Below are 20965 nucleotides of genomic sequence, written 5' to 3' on the forward strand. Positions count from 1 at the left end.
CAAGATAAAATATCCGATTGAAGCGGATCTTTTGGATTCTATTTCAAACTGTTTAGATATCCAAACCGTTAAAGTTTAATGATTGAATTATTTGAATTTCGGATCTCTCAACATTTTTCTCTATACAGGATATGTATATATGAGACAGTGAAAGAGTGAGGACGAGAGAGAGAAAGAGAGAGAGAGAGAGTGCAAAAGAGGGGGGGGGGAGAGGCTAAATATACTTTTAATGTAATTTTAATTTAATATAATTTTATATACATTAATTTTAATTTTAATTTTAATATGGCATAAATGAAAGTTTTACACACACTGCTTAAAATCAATTATTTCTTAAACGATAAAATAAGTTATTTAAAAAGGTAGATTCCAATTTTGGAACAGAAAGACAAGAATATTGACATTGACAGAATGAAGGCAACATCTTATTTCCACATGTGGAAAATATTCTTTCGAATCCAGCGGATTTATGAGATAATGGATTCAAAAGATTGGATTCGAATGGATTCTGATGGATTTTGGATCCAGATTCGCAGAGTATTGTATTTCAATATTTGGATATAGGATCTGGATATCACTAGATATCCAGATATCCGGATATCTACAGATTCGGGCGAAAACATCAATCCTAAAAAAATCCGTACACAGAAATGCTCATAATATTAAAATATATATATATATATTGGGAGTACAAATTAGTTCGGTCCTAAGATGGCTTCAGCTGTTGTGAATGTTCATAGTGACAGCTGATTTTGGCGGTTTCAGAGAGGTTAATAATATTCATCTGCTAATAATATTCAATTTATATTGCTTTGAGTTTCACACAAAAACCTTGATTTTTATTGTGTTTGAAATGTCGAATTTTGTGTTAACCAAGCAACATTTGCGAGAGGTTTTGATTTTCTGCTTTAATTGGAAGAAAAATGCGGCTGAAACCCATCGAATGCTTGTCGAAGTTTATGATGACATTGCTCCAACTGATAAATCATGTAGGGAATGGTTTCGACATTTCAAGGATGGAGATTTCAGCGTTGAAGACAAGCCTCGCTCTGGACAGTCAAAAAAATTCGAAGACAAAGAATTAAAGGCAATTTATTTTATTTACTCGAACAAGATCAAAGTCAAAGGAGCAAGAGGAGCTTGCAGAATCATTAGGGGTAACTCAACAAGCCCTTTTTGTACAATTGAGAGCCATGGGAATGATTCAAAAACAAGAAAATTGGGTGCTTTATGGAATTGAAACCAAGAGACGTTGAAAGGTGATTTTTCACTTGCGAACAGCTGATTCAAAGACAACAGAGAAAAGGTTTTTTGCATCGGATTGTGACTGGAGATGAGAAGTGGATATTCTACGACAACTCCAAGAAGAAAAAATAATACGCTAAGCTCGGTCAATCATTGCCATCGACCTCAACATCAACACGGCCAAACATTTATGGTTCGAAGATCATGCTCTGTATCTGATAGGATCAATAGGATCTTGTTTATGAGCTGTTGAAACGCACGCACGTACGCACGCACGCACAGAGTGCCCCATTTTAATTGACCACATCAAGTATCTCTTGAACAGTTCATTTTAGGGAAAAACATCTTAGATAAAAGTTTTGTGTCTTCAAGGGGGACATAAGATGGTACTTTTGGTCTAATCTGGGATGGTGTTGTCAAGATCAGGGCAAAATCATTTTAAATTTTGGTTTTAATATAACATCCATTTTTCATTACATATTCTTGTAGCTTACCTTGAGAACTTTTCAAAACACTATAATAAAATATCTTTTTATTAATAAAAATTCTAATATAGGAATTTAAATTTGTAAAAAAAATTAATAAAATGTAATCCATCCAATTTCTATGATAGTAAAAATTTATTAAACTTATTACTTATAAAACTAAAACTTATATAAAGCTTTCAAATACTTAAGATTCTTTTTCAGATTTTTTTACAGTTCAGAATATAAAAATCAGCCTTAAAGTTCGATGAATAGATTATCGACAAAGGGTAAAAATTTCCGATAGCAAGATAAATAAAATTAAAAAATCTTTTTAAATAAATTTTTTTTTTAAAGAGATTTTACTTTTCTATACTATTATTCATATCTTAGAATAACACAAATGATTGTTGAAAATCACTTTATTACACATTATTAAGTTTTTGATTATAAAATAATATAAAATAAAACCATAATAGATACATTAATAAGATACACTATTGAAAAAAATATGAAATTTAAGTATTAGTTAAGTACTTTTAAGACTCGATTGCATCACACAATATTATTTTGATTTTTAAAATCTCTCTTTTTTTAAAACCAATAGAGGGACAGATAGAGAATTTTAAGCCTTGCTTAAAATCAAAGTAAAGTAATAAGTTACATAAATTAAATTCAATTTCATGACATTAAATTAAATTTAATATGTATGTAACTGTAAAGTATATTTGTGTACATGTACATAAAATTTAACTTTTTATAAATTTTTTTTTAATTTGGTACATTTTCCATTAAATTCTATGTAAATTTGTATAAAATTTAATGTATGTGAACGTTAAATTTAAATTACTTATAAACTGTGTTGTCATTTTCATTGACAACATTAAATATTTTTAATACCTGCTTGAAATTTACTTCTATTATATATAACAGAAACAAATTTCTTTTTTTTAAGTGTAGGAGACACAGGCTGCATTCTATTATATATATTCATTGCAAGTATTAAAAATCTGTAATATATGTAACATGAACTATACACTGTTAAAAATGTCATGAATATACTTTTAAGTTACAGAAATTCAATTTTATGATACGAAATTAAATTTAATGTATCTGCAACTGAAAAGTATATATATGTACATGAAATTTAGTGTACTTTTCATAAAATTTTACAAAGTTTAGTATTTTTTATTAAATTTTATGTAGATTTGCATTTGAAATTTTGATATAAATAAACATTAAAATTAAATTACTTATAATTTCATTTTCATTGACAATATTAAATATTTAATATATCTGCTTAAAATTTACTTCCATTACATATAACAAAAGCAAATTTCTTTTTTTTAACAGTGTAGATTTTTAATACTTACAGTGAATAATAGAATGTATTTACAGTTGACACAAATGTTGTTCTATCCTCTTGGTATTCAATAAATAACAAAGATAAAATAATACTTTTATTGACTGAAAATCTGTTCTTTTTAGCGCAACTTCTTTGCATATCTTTTCTCTTTTCTTTCTCCCTTCTTTGAAGGGAAAAGTTCAGCTAAAACAAACCTTGCATCTCCTAAATAAAAAGCAACTTTATATAGAAAATTACATGTCATATTTTTCATCAGTACTTTAGAATATAAGAAATCAATGCTTCATAAATTATAAAACATAAAAGTTAGTCCACAAACAAATAGAAATAATTAAAAAGATATAATAAATACACTATAAGTATTCGTATTTAACAAAGCAAATTACTAATTTCTATTTGTTTGCTCATTTGCTGGATCTTGCTACACAACAAAATAATGAATCATTTCTCTTCTAGTATTTCTCATATATGAGAATAATAATATTTCTCATATATGAGATGTCCTATGTACTGTAACAGTAGTAAATATAAAGCCAAAAGTTGCAATATTGCTAGAATATTTCTTGGTTCCTAAGATCATAAATATACATTTCTTTCAAGATACAATATGCGCAATATTATGCGTGCATACGTTATCAAAGTCATAAATAAAAAAGGAGATTAATACAAAAGCAACGTTTTCTAATGAATTCAGTTTCTGCGTTCCAAAATAAGATATATAAAGTAACACATACAAATACTTAACATTTAATATACTTAATATACTGAACGTATGTATACAATTTCATAAAAATCGTTAGGCTGCTTCTTCTTCATTTATCATGTTTCAGTGGTAAAAATACATAATATACATTAGATTCACTATAACCTGGTTAAACCAGAATTATCATATGCGCGGGGAGAAGGGGGAGGAAAATATTTTTGCGTATTATCCGAACGAAACGGATAATTACTCTATTACACATACCTGAAACTTTGACTACCTGCGTAGATAAAGTTTATGTAAATTCGTGCTCGAAGCACGAAGATATCTTTCACAATTATCCGCCAATTTGACACAAACGCATCTAAACGTAATTAAGACAGAAACTGCGTGAAACTGTGAAACTGAATATGTACGAATATTACGAATAAGATTACAAAGCATGCAGTGTTGCCAATATCGTAATTAAAAATAAACAAGGAAGTCGATTCCGTATTTTTAAACAAAGTGAAAATTACAAAAGTGAACAAATTTATTAGGTGTTGACCAATGAAATTATTAGTATTCTAGTAAATTCGTTCACTTTTGTAATTTTCACCTCGTTTCAAGAAATAGAACTAAGGTTCTGGACTCTTATTCTTGAAAAATATTGCATGAAAAACTAGAGTAATGCTATAATATACGTTACAAATACTATATCCCTAGTATATCCCTAATATGCTATAATGGCTGCATTCACTATATCGCTTACGCGTTCAATGAGTGATCCTAGGGTGCTTTCTATTTGATGACATAAGTCGACATAAGTATTGTTCTATCTTTGTCATTCTATAAATGTCAAAAAAGATAAAACGACGAGTGTATTAAATACTTGTGTCATCAAATAGAAAGTATAGTTACAGAACTACAGAATATGGTCAACGCGATGTTGCAAACTCTCTAAAGCGTTTTTTTATTAGTCAGTTTGTAAAATTCTTTCTTCTAATTGGTCTATCAAAAGCTTCAAAACATTTGTAGCGAGACTGACCACAGCTACAGAGAGAGAGAGAAAGAGAGAGAGAGAGAGAGAGAGTGGCAAATTGTACGTGAATGTCCACGTTTAATCAGAACGGGGAGGGGGGGCATGTGACCAGTTTTCTCCAATTTCTTCCATGTTTATGGAGCTTTGATACTCATGAGAGAGACGGTCACGTGATGCAATTTGCTACTCTCTCTCTAGCTGCGTTCGTCAATGCAAATCTAAGGCGTCGGAGTGCTCTTTTTCTATAGTGCACATGACGTATGCTATAATATAACAGCTTCTGTGAGGCTCTCTAATCACAGTATAAAGATATACAGTAGGGACAAGTTTTCCATTTAGCCGCGCATATTTGCTTGCGCATTATTGGCGGCCATGTTTTTGATGACACCAATCCCGGTCAAAGCAGAGAACTTACAGTTTCTCCGTTACTACAATCATGCCATGACATATCGCTACACTTGCTTAGCGACGAGACAATGGGTACTTCCATGGTATAAGAATATAAGGTTTCCCGAGGATGCGCAATAGCCAAAATGGCGACTACTCTTAAACCAATTTGTCCAAAATTGTAAAAAGCAACATGGCTGTTACCATAGTCGTTACGTATGTATACACCAGGTGTATAAGCTTAAATCCGCTGTTTTTTAGTCAAAAAAACACATTTTTTTTCTTAGGAAACAAAAACAAATTTATTCAAAGTTCTTGCCCTCGCTAACTATACATATTTCCCATCTTTCGGCAATTTGTGTATACCACGCCAAAAAAATTCCTCATCTTTCGAGGCAAATCACTCATCAAGCCATTTTCGGACGTCTTCGTAAGAATCGAAGTGCCGCTCAGCGAGCGCGTGGCCCATCGATGAAAGGTGATAGTCAGAAGATGCCAGGTCTGGGATGGGGTAACACTTCCCAGTTGAGTGTCTCCAAGTAGTTTTGAACATTGTTGACATGTGCGATGGTGCGTTGTCGTGGAGGAAAATCAGCTTGTCATGTCTTTTCCGATAATGCGGCCTTTTTTCACGCAGAGCACAATTTGATCAGTTGTTGGTAGTAGCGGTGAGCATTAACAGTTTCAGGTTTTAACAGCTCGTAGTAGATGACACCCTCCTGATCCCATCAAACGCACAGCATCGTCTTCCGTCCAAAGCGATTTGGTCTTGAGGAAGATGTTGATGGTTGGGCGGGATCAACCCAAGATTTCTTGCATTTAGGATTCTGAAAATAGATCCACTTTTCATCGCCTGTCACAATCCGATGCAAGAATGACTTTCTTTTTTGTCTGGTAAGCAGAATTTGGCATGTGTTTTGGCGTCGTTCCATCTGCCTATCGTTCAGTTCATGCGGCACCCATTTTCCGATCTTTTGAACCTTCCTCATGGCATGTAGCCGCATGGAAATAGCTGCTTGAGAAATACCCAATTGCTCGGCAAGCAATTTTTGCGATTGGGTATCGTCCTCGTCCAAAAAAGCCTGCAATTGACAGTCCTCAACCTTTCTGGGCCGATTTTCACGCTTCTTGTCACTCAGGTCAAAATTGTTGTCATTGAACCGGCGAAATCAATCTCTGCACGTTGTTTCCGATAAAGCATTGTCGCCATAGGCCTCCACAAGCATTCGATGCGATTCGGCAGCCGATTTCTTCAAATGGAAACAGAAAAGCAAAGCTTCCCGTATATGCTTTTTTTTTAGCAAAAAACTAGACATGATTACGAAAGAAAAAATGTATGTTGTATGAAATTGCTGATGATGTGCACTGATTAATGTTGACAGATGTCAAACACATAAAAAAAAGTGTGTTGTGTGCTTAGGGTACTCTCACTAATGCCACCTATGAGCAAACAGCGGATTTAAGCTTATACACCTGGTACATTAGATTAGAAGTGATCAAAAAGCGAAGTCTCACATCGTGCGTGAATCAGATCTTGCATTCTTCTTGATTATATTATTCTTTCGAAAAGTTTTTTCAGTTCGCCGATAAGTGATTAAGAGCGAAGTTCTTCAAGTTTTATGTAACAACAACAGTTAAAGTATATATAAAGATATCTATAAAAAAAATCATGCTTCTCATTCATTTATAAATTATTTCTTTTATTATAATTTATCAATCTTTTTTCTAAATAATTAATTAGCATATTCTATTTGGTTTGTAGAAATGCTCACGTGTTATGTTCAAAACTGTAAGAGTCGTATATTAGTTATATATTGAGTCGATCTTAAGTTCAAATTATCAAAGTATCAAATTATATTTACTAACATTATTATATTTATTAACATTATTGTCATTAATTTTATTAACATTATTATTTTATTTCATACTTTATTATTTTACTCATTTACGAGTTTTTGTATTTTTTCAAATTTTAATTTTGTTTTTACAATTGTTATGTATTGTTACCAACACTGCATTTGAATTTAGCGCTTAATTTTGGACAAATTTCTGATTGGTTGTTCTAATACTTTTTCGTCATTATGTATAATGAAATATCTTATATTCTTATACCATGGGTACTTCTCAATTACAATATTCCTAGATACTTTCGTGCACACGGTGACACAAGTTGCGTTCCAATTGTCCGTTATCATTAGGCTGGAATCGGACGCATTGAAGATTGAAAGATTTTGACTAATCAGAACAAAAGCAGCCAAAATTTCTTTGTCCTCATGGCTGAAATTTCAATTTTTATTCTTTAATCTCAATTTTCAATGCATAGTCTGATTCCGGCCTCAGGGAGAGAATGGCAAATTGCATCACGTAATCCGTCTTCTCTGATTGGGCATGATCATCGAAGCTTCATAGGCATGGAAGAGATTGGAGAAAACTGGTCATGTGACCCTCATCCTGATTGGATATGGGCATTTACGTGATGCAATTTGTCTCTCTCTCTCTCTCTCTCTCTCTCTCTCTCTGTATGTGTGTGTGTGTGTGTGTGAAGCTCTCTAATTATTATTGACACAACACTATCCATCTGTACTCAGCTGAGGGCTATGTAAAGCTTGTGTTTTCTAGTGACAATTACATGTTACTAATCGCGGCGACTATAAATGAAGTTGAAGGGCGTTAAGTAGCCGGCACTTTTATTTTTTATTTAATACAGACGGAGAAAACTATATTTAAACTAACTCTAGCTACAACGGGTTTTAAGCACAGCGTACATAGTCCAATTGAATCGTACACAATGCTACACTTTGTGTATTCCTGTGTATATTTGTGTTAAGATGTGTTAAGCAATTGGAAAGCAATAGCTAGTTATATACTAGTTATATTACTGAAAATGAATTTCATTAAAATATTAAGTGAAAAAGGTGAAGAATTTGTGAAAATCGATCTTAGTAGAGTAAAAAAAATGCAAAGTGAGATATATAGTAGAAAAATTTGCTAATTCATATTATGATCAGATTAACCTAAAAATACATCTTTTGAATTTTAATTATTTGTACAGCCTCGGATTCCTGACTAATTATGATTCTCTTTACTTACTGAAAAAAACAGTTCTAAGCTTCGTCTCGTTTTCTATTGGAAGATACAATCCAATACGATACCGAGCAGCTATTAGGATATATCCATACAAATTGCATAGCTGCATAAATGTATGCATAGAAAAATTATCCAATTGCATTTCTCCTATTATCATGTCCGTTACAATCTCATTTTGTTCAGTAACATTTTGAACAGACTTCGAGTAGCGCAGACAACCTCTAGAGATGTACTTGATTAGAGACATAGTTATTCGAATGCTGTTCCCACTCCGCTGCTGAGCTGAGATGGTTATGGTTGTTGTAGCTTCTATGCTGTTGAAAACCTTGTAGCTTCGTATTTATGTATTTCCGCATTTCGAAATTTTACCATAAGACTAAGAGAAGGATATAAAAAAACTGAAATATTATATATTAACGAAGGCAAAAATATTTATAAAATGTCTTGTGTTGCGGTAAACTGTATCAGTATAGATCAGAAAAAAGTATTCAATTATTTAAATTTGCGGATAATATTCGTCGACAACTTGCTGTATGAATATGATATTGCTGTAAAATAAATACATGACTTATGAATAAACATCACTACACTTCCCGCAGATAAAAAATTTCAATCTTTTTCTTCAAATTGACATATTTGGCACCTTATCTAGAAATAACCTGAGGTTATCTAGAAATAACCTGAGGTTATCTAGAAATAACGCCAGGTCCTGCACTAATGTTACGATAGATATTCAATTGATTTTGAGAGCAAAAATGAAATGAAAGAAACTACAAAATTTCAAGCAGCAAATACAAATCATAACCTATAATGACTATAACCCATGACAATGGAAGGGGGAATTAGGAACGTTCACAGGCGAAATATAAGAGAGCGGCAGAGTAATAACGTGTAGCTCCCAAGCAGTCACGCGCGAATCGTCGACTCCTCCTGTTGACCGACCAATCGCCGCCGTTTTAATTTAAGTGTCGCATGCGAAGCCTGATTTTTAAATCTTAATTTTCTAATTCCAAGGTTTAAAAGTATTAGCCTTCATTTTTTTTCTAATTCTACAAGATTCAATTTAAATGTTTAAATCTAGAAATAATTAGTAATAGACTATTAGTAAGTAATGTATTGGTGTGAATTATAAATATATATTTAAATAAATTAACTCGAGTCAATTTTATGGATGCCCATCTCTTCGATAATTCCGCACAATATCATCCACACTAGGGGGTGGGAGGGAGAGAGAGAGGGGGGAGGAGTATTCTTGTAGAATATAAAATATATTTTACTTAAATATAAATTAGCGGTCAGATATACTGATTTTTTTAATTGTTAGACATTATCGATATTTATACGTGTGACAAGAGATAGTTACAATTCACTGCAGATTGTTCATGAATTGTTAAATATTCGATCAACTTACAACATAAATGTTGCAAATTAAGATTGTTACTGGATTTAATTTTACGCGTTTCTGCGCTCAAGCTGTTTTCCAAATGTTTTATCTTACAATGCATTGGATGCAAGGAGTAGAATCTCACTCTCTGTGATTCTCTTTCACAACACGTGGCATCAATGCGTTATATCTAAATCAACATATAATATACAATATTGCCGTCCATTTATTTTGCATTATGCAATTTATAATCTAAAATAATGTTATACTTTTATGCTATAACAAATTTATGTTCTTACCTTTCTTCCTTCAATTTGAGTTCTCGGCACAAATTTTTAAGATCTTGTTCCATTTAAGATCTGATTTTTACATGCATCAATGCCGTTTTGAGCCAATACATAAAATAAAAATATTAATAATATTATAAAAATATTAACTAAAAGTACAAAAATTTAAAAACACAGAAATACGCACATGTGTGAGAGTATCATCTCCTATGGACATTAGGATTGCCTAAAACAAATTTAATTACCTAAAACATTCACTTATACATTTTCTACAGATTTATTTTAAAATTCATTCTCAGCTTTCTCCCATTGCCATTGTAACCAGAACTTTCATTTACAAAATAGTTGGCAAATTTTTCTCTGTAAATACTACTAAATAAGTTGTTTGAAGTAACATCTTGGTTAATCTGATTTTGTATGTTCCTAATGCCAAGCGACAGTTGCTGCCTGTCGTGTATTACATTGTAAGTATTGTCTTTTTTGAGGACGCTTTTCAAGTTCCTTAGTGATGATAAAATTGTGTAAGCAGATAGTGGCCAATCTTTTTGGCTTTCAAGATGTAGGTATTGATTAGTTTTCGAAAAATTCTCCATTTTGCTACAAGTATGCCAAAAGCACTTTTGATAACTCGTCTGGCCCTGCTGAGACGATAATTATACACTTTTTTCTTCAAATCTAGCTGTGCACTTTTTGGATAAGATCGCATCAAGTACAGTGATAGTGGATATGCTTCATCGGCTACCAAAACAAATGTCAACTCGCATTGACCAACTAGAGAAGGTGAAGGTACATTTAAAATGTTTGCATCTAGCCTTGATTTTAATTTGCTATTAGAAAAAACTTTAGCATCGCTATGGCAACTCTGCTCTTATATCTACCAAAATGAATCAATAAATAAATAAATAATGCAAATCTGAAATGCTAATAAGATTAAAGCTATGAATTTTCTTATAATTATAATAAAGAAAGAGCCATTGTGAGGAAGAGCCTGTAATTTAAATTTTAAGTTAATCTATTTCATGAATGTTAAATACAAAAGATATCTGAATAAATTATTATTATCTCTATCACAATGTGTTTTCGATCTATAGTCCCAATGCAATAAAAGAATTTCACATTGCTTCAAAATTTTCTGCTTTTGTTCATGCATCCTTGCTTGATATAACTAAATTCTTCAATTTAAGCCAAATTTTATTACAAGTTTCGTGAATTATTTGGGAAACAGTGTTTGGAGAAATTCGAAATGCATATCCTATTGATTTCATGCTATCTTCACTGGCTAAATACCTCAAGCAAATTTGTAACCTTGTCTAAGAAGCAATTAGTTCTCTAATATTTGTTTGCTTTTCAATTCCAGGACCTACTATTGAAAGAAGATGAAAAGGTGCCAACATTCTCAAATAATTAAAATACAACGAAGGATCAATTGCTCTCAACATGGTAATTGTTACTATCACCTTGGAGAGACCGCTGTTTTATTGAATAAATGGGCCTGACCCATACACTTCTTTTGGATTTTTTTTTCTGTCAAGGCAATATAAATTGAGATTAATTTGATTAAAGTTAACCTCACTTTCTCCTTTCGACAGTGTATCATTGGAATTTTCACGTATATCTTTATTAAGTGTTTAATAGCTTCGGTCATCATCAATTTGTTATCCATAGTGATGAAAAATTACTTGTGTAACTTGTATGACAAAATTTTAATATAAATATAGATATCAAGATATAAAAATAATGACGCATTACGTGAGACTTGCCTTGTTTACATGATGCGGAAAAATGATAATAAATGCGTTAAAACAGTTTAAAAAATTGTTATGAGATTGTAAATATTAATTGTAAAATATAAAATACTACAACAATGATAATTGTTTTTATAATTTAATAAATTATATTTCATTTTAATAAGCAAATTATCAACATAAAGTTAGTGGTATTTAAATTATATTTATGGATACATCTTTGACGCACCATGTGTACATAGTACACAAAGCTTCCATGATGGAAAAATGCGGAATAGCGCTGATTGATTGCTTTAATGACGCATTCTTTATTCCGCAGTCCTATTTCATACCGTGTGATTTTACTCTAATCCATGGAGTATGCTCTAATGCGACGCGAACATCTAGTCGCCATATTGGTTCCGTAATGCGAACGTATTAGAGTGTGTTGGGCATGTTGGAGCGTGCGACAAAGTCTCTAAAGTCTCGGGTTGGTTCGAAACCGGGGAACCAGCCGAACCTCCTCGGATAACACTATAAAGATGCATGTAAAATATGATTGAATAATTTTCTACATGCATAATTTTCTCTGTGCAAGTTTGTGTATACCCTTAACCTCGAATCTATAATAGATTTTTAAACCTTAAACCATAAAGAATGGACGAATCACAATTATTAATTATTCTTCCCGCATTCGACTGTAGTTGGTCAATTACGTCTTACGACTTAAAATACCTATTGTAGGTCCAGACTACAATACAGAAGTTCAGTAAATTTTTAATCATGACTAACAGATGAGAAAGCAGTGGATGCGCTAGCCATTGCGTAAACGAATGCACTCTAAAAAGTGTCTTTTCATGCGCAGCATGCTACGGCAACAAAAATGTTACGTGATGCAAATTTTCCATAATTGCTTCCGCTGCATTTACTACGCATGAAAAGGAATAACGACATATATATATTAAAGTTTAATCTCAAATATATGTCTTTTATTTGCTCAGCTCAAAAATTAATATATAAAACTTAAAAAGATAAAAAAACTTATGATTATATGACAACTGTTAGTGCAGTTACAATTTAGATTTCAATTATCATTTCAGTTATTTAGAATTTAGAATATTCCCATCATTTCAAATCTTATCAAAAATGTACTCATTTTAATAAATTTATTATTATTAATTGTACTCATTTTAGTAAATGTACTTAATTTTCATATTTTTTGCAAATATTGTAGATTTTCTCAACTTCGAATTTTTTGCTGCTCGTTGTTCGGTTGAATTTTAATGAGATGCAGTAAAATGTATTTTGCGTCAGAAGTGCGTCATCTCACGTAAAATTTTCAACTAATAGTAATGAATTGCTGCCGCAGCGTGCTGTATATAAAAAGTCAACTTAATATGTCGATGGTATTGGCGTCAATGCATGTGCCTAATGCTGATTGGCTCCGCCTAATGCGGGGAGACTTTTGTATACGCATAAAACATGAAGCATAAAAAATCAGAGTTCTTTCATAGAAAGGAAAGAAATGAAAGACTTCGATTGGTACATTTTCTTATGCATTACGTGTTATGTGTTATGTAAAAGTTTGTGCTCCTCACATTAATAAATGCGTTTTTGATATAAATATAATATATAACAATATAACATAATATTAACAAAATAAACCGTATGTTCCATCACGTTTCTAATTTATCTTGTACTCATTTAACAGTACACTAAAAATGGCGGCTTTCGGGTGAGTCAGCTCCACTCTTCAGGCCGCAGCACAGACTTATGCATAACGCATAGTGCATAAGAGAATCAATCAAAGTTCTTCTTTTCCGTTAACTGGAAGAAAAGGAAGGATTCTGATTGGTTGATTTTCTTATGCACTATGCATTATGCGTTATGCAAAAGTCTGTATTGCGGCCTTTCCTTGATTCTTTCTGCGATGAATTGTTGCATGCTTGTTGTTCGCCAATGTTAAAACAGGGAGCACAGATTCTTGCATAATACATAGGCATAAGAAATTGAACCAATCAGAGTTCTTTATTTCATGGAAAAGAAGGAAACGAAGGATTCTTCAATTAATACATTTTCTTATGCATTAGACTGTATTTTCATGTTGACATTCGATTCGAGTATTAAACAAGTCATGTGATCAAAATTGATGTTTGGTATTCGTTAATTTTGATCACATGATCTGTTTTGAAAATGAGCGTCAAGCGTCAGTATGAAAAAGTAGCTTTACGTGTTATACGTTATGCATGTGCTTCCCGCTTTATTCGAAAGCTTTCCTTGTTCTTATGACTTATGGCTCCTGCATATTGGATGCGGAAACGTTTGCCACGCGGCAAAATGAGACACAGTAACCAATAAACACATTAGAAGCTGTAAGCTTATTGTCTTCGCATCACATTTTGTCGGCAAGCGGTTCCGCGTCCAGTGTACAGAAGCCATTACATCACGGATGGAGCTGGTGCGCATCCAATATACTTTAAAATTGTACACAAATCAGTGTAAAGATGTACGTTTAATAAAAATAGAATAAATGTAAAGAAGATTCTGGTCCATTTAAAATGTGATAAAAATATACTCAATTGATGCGTTTTTTCTCATGAAAACGAAGAATCTAGAAAAAGTAAATAATTAAATAATTTATTTTGAAGCAGTATTGCGTGATTGTGACAGATTTCTTAACGTGCATAGTCGTCAATTTTAACTTAAAATATTTCGGTTCGCAGGACAGAGCGACACTTTTTTCTTGCAGATTCATTTTCATAAGAAAATGATTGAGTATATTTTTATCAAAATTTGAGTGGATCGGAATCTTTTTAATTTATCAAAAATAGAAACGAATTAAACCGCGAAATCCTCAATACATTTTATTGTGGTATTTAATAAAAATAAAATATACATTGCGTATTTTATTAATTGAGATCTCACTTTTGCATTCAAATTAAGTTAACAGTTTTAATTTGCACTGAGTGCCAGTGAAAAACAAATAGGTATCCAGTTAATTATTGAGCGTCGTGCTTATGAATACTTTTCAGCATCACATTAATAAATATTTCTCAAAGTTCCAGAAAATTTGACTAAATGGTTTTTTCCTGTGGTTTTGCATGGAGTTCTTTACAGAGAATTTGACAACAGTGAGAAAAAATTTAAAATGTAATTCTAAATAAAATATATATGGTGATTCAATAGAAAACAGAAATTCAAAATAAAAACAAGAAAAATAAAATTGCGACGATAGATGTTTCGTTTAATTATAAATATTCATGTACTTTTAATAATTTACTTTTTATGTGAATTTTTAAAATCTATAATTTAAACTTTAATTGTAATTTTTTCTTCGTTTTATTCTTAATTTCTGTCTTATTTTATCATTTAAAATTATTCTTTAATTTTCTCACCTGTTGTTGAATATTCTATATACTTAAGATAAAATAAATATATACCTAAAAATAAATGTACACTAAAAAATTATTGACTTATAATATATGAAGTATTTCTACACAACACTAATCTAATTAATCCACAGAATAAAAGATAATTAATGTTCTCATATAAAGTAAGCTTGATCTGTTCGTTTACTTGGGTAAATTAAAAACAAAGAAAGTTGAAAAGCTGATAAAATACAACCCATAAAATTTGGTATTTGTATAAATTGATCACTGAGCAGACATCCATATACAAACCATTGGCAAGATACTATCATAGAGGACATTATGACTGGAAATGGTAAACTGTCTGTGCTTTTCATTCTAATCACATGTGCCTATAACAAATTTGTAATTATTTATTATCAATATGTAAACAGTTACATTATAAAGGAGGAGAGTGAATAACTGTTTTTGTGGATTTCCAATTAGACAATTTTTTTTGTATTGTATCATCATTAGAAATGTGAAAAATATTCATTATATGAGAAAAAATTCAATCCATAAAGCTTTAATTAATTATTAATCTAGATATAATATTATGATATGCAAATTCTTTTCACAACTAATAAATGAATTAATAAAATATTTTCGTTTTTATTGTACATTTTATTTTATTTTTTTGTTTTTGGTTTTTGTATTTTTCAATTTTTTTGCAACTGAAATTACATCATTGCATACGAGTACTCCCATATATCAAGTGTAATAAAAAAATTTATTTTTTCATAATAAGCTGTATTTTAGGGCGATAGTCTAAAATGGCGTTAATATGATAGCAGAGCAGTATAATGAACAAAAATGTTTTATTAATTCACTTATTAGTCATAAAAAGGGTTTAGGTATCACAGGGTGGTATCACAGTCCGTTCTTATTTCAAGACTATCTAAATAATGTCTTAAGATGTTAATACTCTCTGATTGTTTAATGACTTCTTAAGACTATATTTAAGAAAGGTCTTGAATATAAGATCTGACTATGAATACCGGTGATATTACCATAGTGATGATATATATAATTAATAATTAGAGCTTTATAGAAATTTTTTCTCATATAATGATTATTTTTAACATTCCTAATGATCATATAATAAAAAAAATTGATGTAAGTCTGTAGAAGGCATAAAAACACCTGTATAAGATCATAAAAAAAAAATACAGGGCAAAAATGAACAAGATTGAATTTATATTAATTCGTATCATTGAAAGTAAGTTAATATTTTATATTCTTTTTTTTTCCTTAAAATGTGACTATTAGTATATACTTTTAATCTACATGCTAGTGATCTCGATAACAAAACTTATGTGCCTGGCATTCAACTTTAAGAAAAAAAAATTTTTTCAATGAGCATTAAATTGACTTAAATTTGTAACATTTTTTTCGTTTGTATCTTAAGGAAATCAAAAATATAAAGGAAAAAATTTTTTTTATGGTCCTATAGCAGTTTAAATATTACGTAAGCTAGCAGCGCCACTGTTTCCTTAGGAATGACATAATATAGAATTATTTTTGACAGCATAAATTACAAATTCAAATTAGTACAAATTCTTATTGATTTATGATATTATTTTTCTTTTATTTTGAATTGATCCTGTCAGCTTAATATTAAATTAGCAGCAGTATGATTTTTTTTTTAAATGGCACACAGTACAAAATTATCATTAATAGTACAATTACAAAATAATTCCAGTAAAAATTCCGCTAAAAATTCCGATAGGTCCGATTTGATTCTGCTGATTTAATCCTGCTAGCTTTATAGAATTCACAAAAACGACTTTATTAACCTTCCTCCTTAGTATAATATTAAAAAAAATATACATATTTTCCATCAATAATTTTACTAGATGAAATTTATTTTGTGAATACAAATAAAAAAAATGTTATTTCATACTTACAAGTGATATTAATGGTGATGCAAAGAATAATATAGTTAAGCTGCAACTAAGAAATCCTATGTGTTTCTCAGCCAAAACTCTGTTTTTTTGAAAAATACTGTACAAATATACAAGCGAAATCAAACAAATCGCTATTGTAAACTGCTTAATAGTAGTTGATCTTTTTACATTATATAAGATATAAATTAATATATAACATATTTGTAATATTGTTCCCAATACATTTACAAATATAATGAACAAATCTCCAGTAAGTATTCCATATCTTAGCCACAAACTACAACTGTGATAAAAATATATGATAATGATAAAAATATAATTCTAAATTAACATTTATACTTTATTATAATATTGACAAATATTGCTTAATTATATGATACATACGACATAAAACATGTTACAAATGCCAATCCCGAACTATCTCCAGTTGAACCATTTCTAATATATTTTTTACACACTAATCTGTAAAATTTATTCATTTTATTTGATTTGTCTGATATTCAAATCCAATAGTTTAATTATATTTTATGGTAATGAAATATTTTGCAAGATCTAAAAATATTATTAATACATATAATTGGGTTATTTGTGTCCTGTTTCTTTAAGAGCAACTAAAAATAATGGTCTCTATATATTTTCCCTTAAAAAAAATTTGATATTAAGAGATAAGGCATCGTCGACATCATTTCATGCACATTTCTTTGAAGAGAGTGCCAGAAGTTCACGTTAGTCACAAATGATCCAATCATCTCTAAAATGAGTGCTTTTTCTATAGTTGAAAAATATTTATTTTTTTTATATTTTTAACTGATTTTCGTTCATATTACAAGAATTTCATTAGCTATTATAAAAATTTTTAATAATTTTATGCTGAAATGTTGAGCTATCGTTATTTAAATATTATAAATATCATTATATGTTAAATGTTCAAAAAAGTTTCTTCTAATTAGTAAGTTTTTGTGACATGATATCAATAATACATTGTTTTAAAATGTAAAGGCAATATACATATATTCAAATTATCTCCCACAGCAAAAAATATCATAAAAGTATGCTGACATGCAAATCTACTTTGTCACAAAACAGATTTGCATGTCGCTATGATGTGATGATGAAGTTTTGATAAAATTATACCTTGCTGTAATATTATTATAACATATTAGGATTCTCGAATTTTAAACAATACCAAAGGATAAATATAGTAGGCTAATGAGAGTCAATAACGATAAACGGCGCAATTATTTAGTGAACAATCAATAATAAGATTTTGGATTGATGTTTTCTTTATTTTGAATATTATAACATATATAATATACTCAGATAGCAAAATGTCTACAGTCTTCTAGCAGACTGTCAGCAGGTTCGCAGAAAATGACGGCAGTCTGCTATCAACTACGTCTACATTAGGCTTGTTCTGTTAACATCGCCTGTTGACATGTGAAGGCAAATTATTGGCAGAAACTGAGCAGACCCTACCAACATCTAATGCTGTTCCATTTTGCAAATTGTTGGCAGATTCTGTTATGTTTTTTCTAGCAGTCAACATTATTATGTATATCTAATTCCGTATCAATTCTGTTGATATTTTGTTGGCCTAGTGTGCAGCAGACATTTAAAAAATCTATAGACTTTCTATAGATTTGGCTATCTGAGTAAATTAATGTAATAATATGATATCATTGTTAAGTTTTATACTGATCTTTTAATAATTACATAAGTGTGGTCACAATTTTCTTGTGATTCTATTGCAATGTCACTGTTAAATTTTATAACTTAGATAGGAAGATATTTCGATTTATACTCATACATACTAAAAAAATATCATTTTCAAGTTTCTGAATAACCTACTGCTTTTTGGACTACCAATAATAAATTTTTTTTCTTTTATAGTTTGGAATGCAACTTTAAGATATAAAACATTATCTTTTTCCTTAATTCACTTATATTTTGAATTATTTGTGTTCTGAGATATGAACGACAATTATGTATAGAAAAGAACCAAAAAATCATTATGGATTAAGAGTCTAACAAAATATGCAACAATTATATTAAATAAAAATTAAATAAAATATTTAGTTTGATAAATAAAATAATTATATGAAATAAAAGATATGTATGAATAGTTCATAATTTGAAACATAGAAATATAAAATATTTAATCGTAGATTGATAAATAACTCAGCAAATGGAATAAATTGAAATGAATTGAAATGGATTCAGATTTTCAAAAATATTGATTCACGAAATGTGTTAAAATGAATACTTTTCAATCCTGAATGCATTTATAGGAATCGCATATCTATGCCTTTCAATCTAAAAAATAATATTAGCTTTTTCTGTGCATTGTGAATACTGTTCAATTCAAAATTTTGAATAGGAAATGCAGTTTTTCAATCCAATTGAATCTAATTGAATCTAATTAAATCCAAAAAAATATTCACTATTTAAACTACGCATTCGGAAAAAATTTCAATCCATTTTAATCCAATTCTCATTTGCTAGGAATACAAGGTTAAATGCATTTTTAAAAATATAAATTAAAAAATATAAATTACGGTAATAAATTTTAAATAAATAAAAACTCAATGTTTAATAAGCTATCGACATTATTTAAATTACTTACACGCCAGCTAGAAATTGTAAAATAGTACAAATTGATGCGGATAACGCAAGTGTATTCCTAATCTCCATTGAAATCATAATTTAAAATATACATTTCTTCCACATATTAATTGTTATTTAATAGTTTATCTAACTCATTCAGTACACATTATATATGTACATACATAACATACCACACTTGTCTATACCAATGAGGCACTGTTGTAGAAATTATTCCCACACACGGGATGTTCGTGTGCATGCATAAGCTGCCATTAAGGTGCCATTACATGCAAGCGTCGAGCATCTACGCAGAAGATTATTGCTGATTAGTGCGCAGAAGTGACTCTCCAGACTCCTGCGTAATAATCTTTTGCGTAGCTTCTTGACGCAAAATAATAAATTATGAGAGGTTATGTTTTGTGAGATTATGTTTATACTATCCTAACATATAACGCTTAAAATTTATATTTATTTACATTAAACAGTGTAAACTGTAAGATTCTATTAATTTTATTAATATGTCTCGTACAATTAAATTCAATTACAGCAAAATTATTAACATATCACTGCGCATGCTCTGACGCTCGATGCTGACGCTGCCATGTAAAGGCATCTTTACAGTTTCGTATTGCTGCTTATCGACGATACGCATGCGCACGAACATTCCTGTGTAGGAATAATTCCCACGACAGCGCATCACTGATCTATACCAGTCTATAGTAGTCTATACAGCCTATTGAGCTGTTTTCTGTTCCTGCAATATATTGCACTAGAACCATGGGTGAAGGTATAAAGCGGGGAGAACAGTGCTATGTTCAACAACTACGCCTAAATAACTCTAGGGTGCATTTTGGTTATAATATATGTAACGTAACCTATAGTTTAGAGTTATCTGAGAGTTCCTGAACGCAGCCCAGATTTTTGCATAAAGCATAACACGTAATGTATAAGAAAATGAACCAATTAAAGCCCTTCGTTTTCTTCCTTTTCATGAAATAAAGAACTCTGATTGATCGAGTTTCTTATGCCTTATGTATTAGGTGTAGTAAAAAGAAATCCATTATTTTTGCATGAAATTGAATGGAAAAATAATGGATTTCTTTTTACTACACCTAATATTATCCGTTATGCAGAATTTGTGCTCTTGTGCATTTTGAACATAAGGAACAAAAGTGAAAATTTTAACTATTGAAGTTAATGGAGAAATTTTTCACTTTTCATATTTCATCCTAAGAAAAAAGTTTTATGATTGATATCAAGAAGAGCGATATCCAGAAGTTGCCTTGTTGCCGCGGTTATTTGAAGTTGGCATTATGTCAGTATTATTTTACGTATTTATAATGAATTTGATTTTATCTGATGCAATAATAAAAATAATT

The 20965-nt window shown here is 30.3% G+C and overlaps 2 protein-coding genes and 1 long non-coding RNA gene across 4 annotated transcripts in view; all 3 read right to left on the reverse strand.

Annotated features, from left to right (window-relative positions):
* Positions 1-4181, reverse strand: part of LOC108693252 (nuclear pore complex protein Nup98-Nup96) — a 43935-nt gene extending 39754 nt beyond the window's left edge. The window contains exon 1 of one of the 2 annotated variants that reach the window (XM_018202103.1): positions 4043-4181. The gene's annotated coding sequence lies outside the window, so the exon portion shown is untranslated. Of the gene's footprint in view, positions 1-3082; positions 3108-4042 lie in introns of those variants that run through there. The other variant, XM_018202104.1, reaches the window with a different exon arrangement.
* Positions 4182-9827: 5646 nt separating this feature from the next.
* On the reverse strand, positions 9828-10451 carry LOC108693222. Its single transcript, XR_001932015.1, has 3 exons — positions 10132-10451; positions 9957-10016; positions 9828-9847 (listed from the first exon to the last, which is right to left on the reverse strand). It is a non-coding gene; the product is annotated as an uncharacterized LOC108693222 (long non-coding RNA).
* Positions 10452-15212: 4761 nt separating this feature from the next.
* On the reverse strand, positions 15213-19813 carry LOC108693223 (sugar transporter SWEET1). The gene is made up of 4 exons (XM_018202047.1): positions 19606-19813; positions 17367-17444; positions 16983-17265; positions 15213-15428 (listed from the first exon to the last, which is right to left on the reverse strand). The coding sequence occupies exons 1-4, from the start codon at positions 19680-19682 to the stop codon at positions 15213-15215; spliced, it is 654 nt and encodes a 217-aa protein (XP_018057536.1). The 5' UTR covers positions 19683-19813.
* Between the last annotated feature and the right edge of the window lie 1152 nt (positions 19814-20965).

This window comes from Atta colombica, unplaced genomic scaffold, assembly GCF_001594045.1.
Source record: "Atta colombica isolate Treedump-2 unplaced genomic scaffold, Acol1.0 scaffold89, whole genome shotgun sequence".
Lineage (NCBI taxonomy): Eukaryota > Metazoa > Arthropoda > Insecta > Hymenoptera > Formicidae > Atta > Atta colombica.

Excerpts from the sequence above, each read along its gene's own strand:
- LOC108693223 (XM_018202047.1), bottom strand. The coding sequence starts at position 19,682 with ATGATTTCAATGGAGATTAGGAATACACTTGCGTTATCCGCATCAATT. Across the intron at positions 17,445-19,605 it reads TTACAATTTCTAGCTGGCGT|ATTAGTGTGTAAAAAATATA; the intron begins GTAAGTAATTTA and ends TAAATTTTACAG. Across the intron at positions 17,266-17,366 it reads TTTGTAACATGTTTTATGTC|TTGTAGTTTGTGGCTAAGAT; the intron begins GTATGTATCATA and ends TTTTTATCACAG.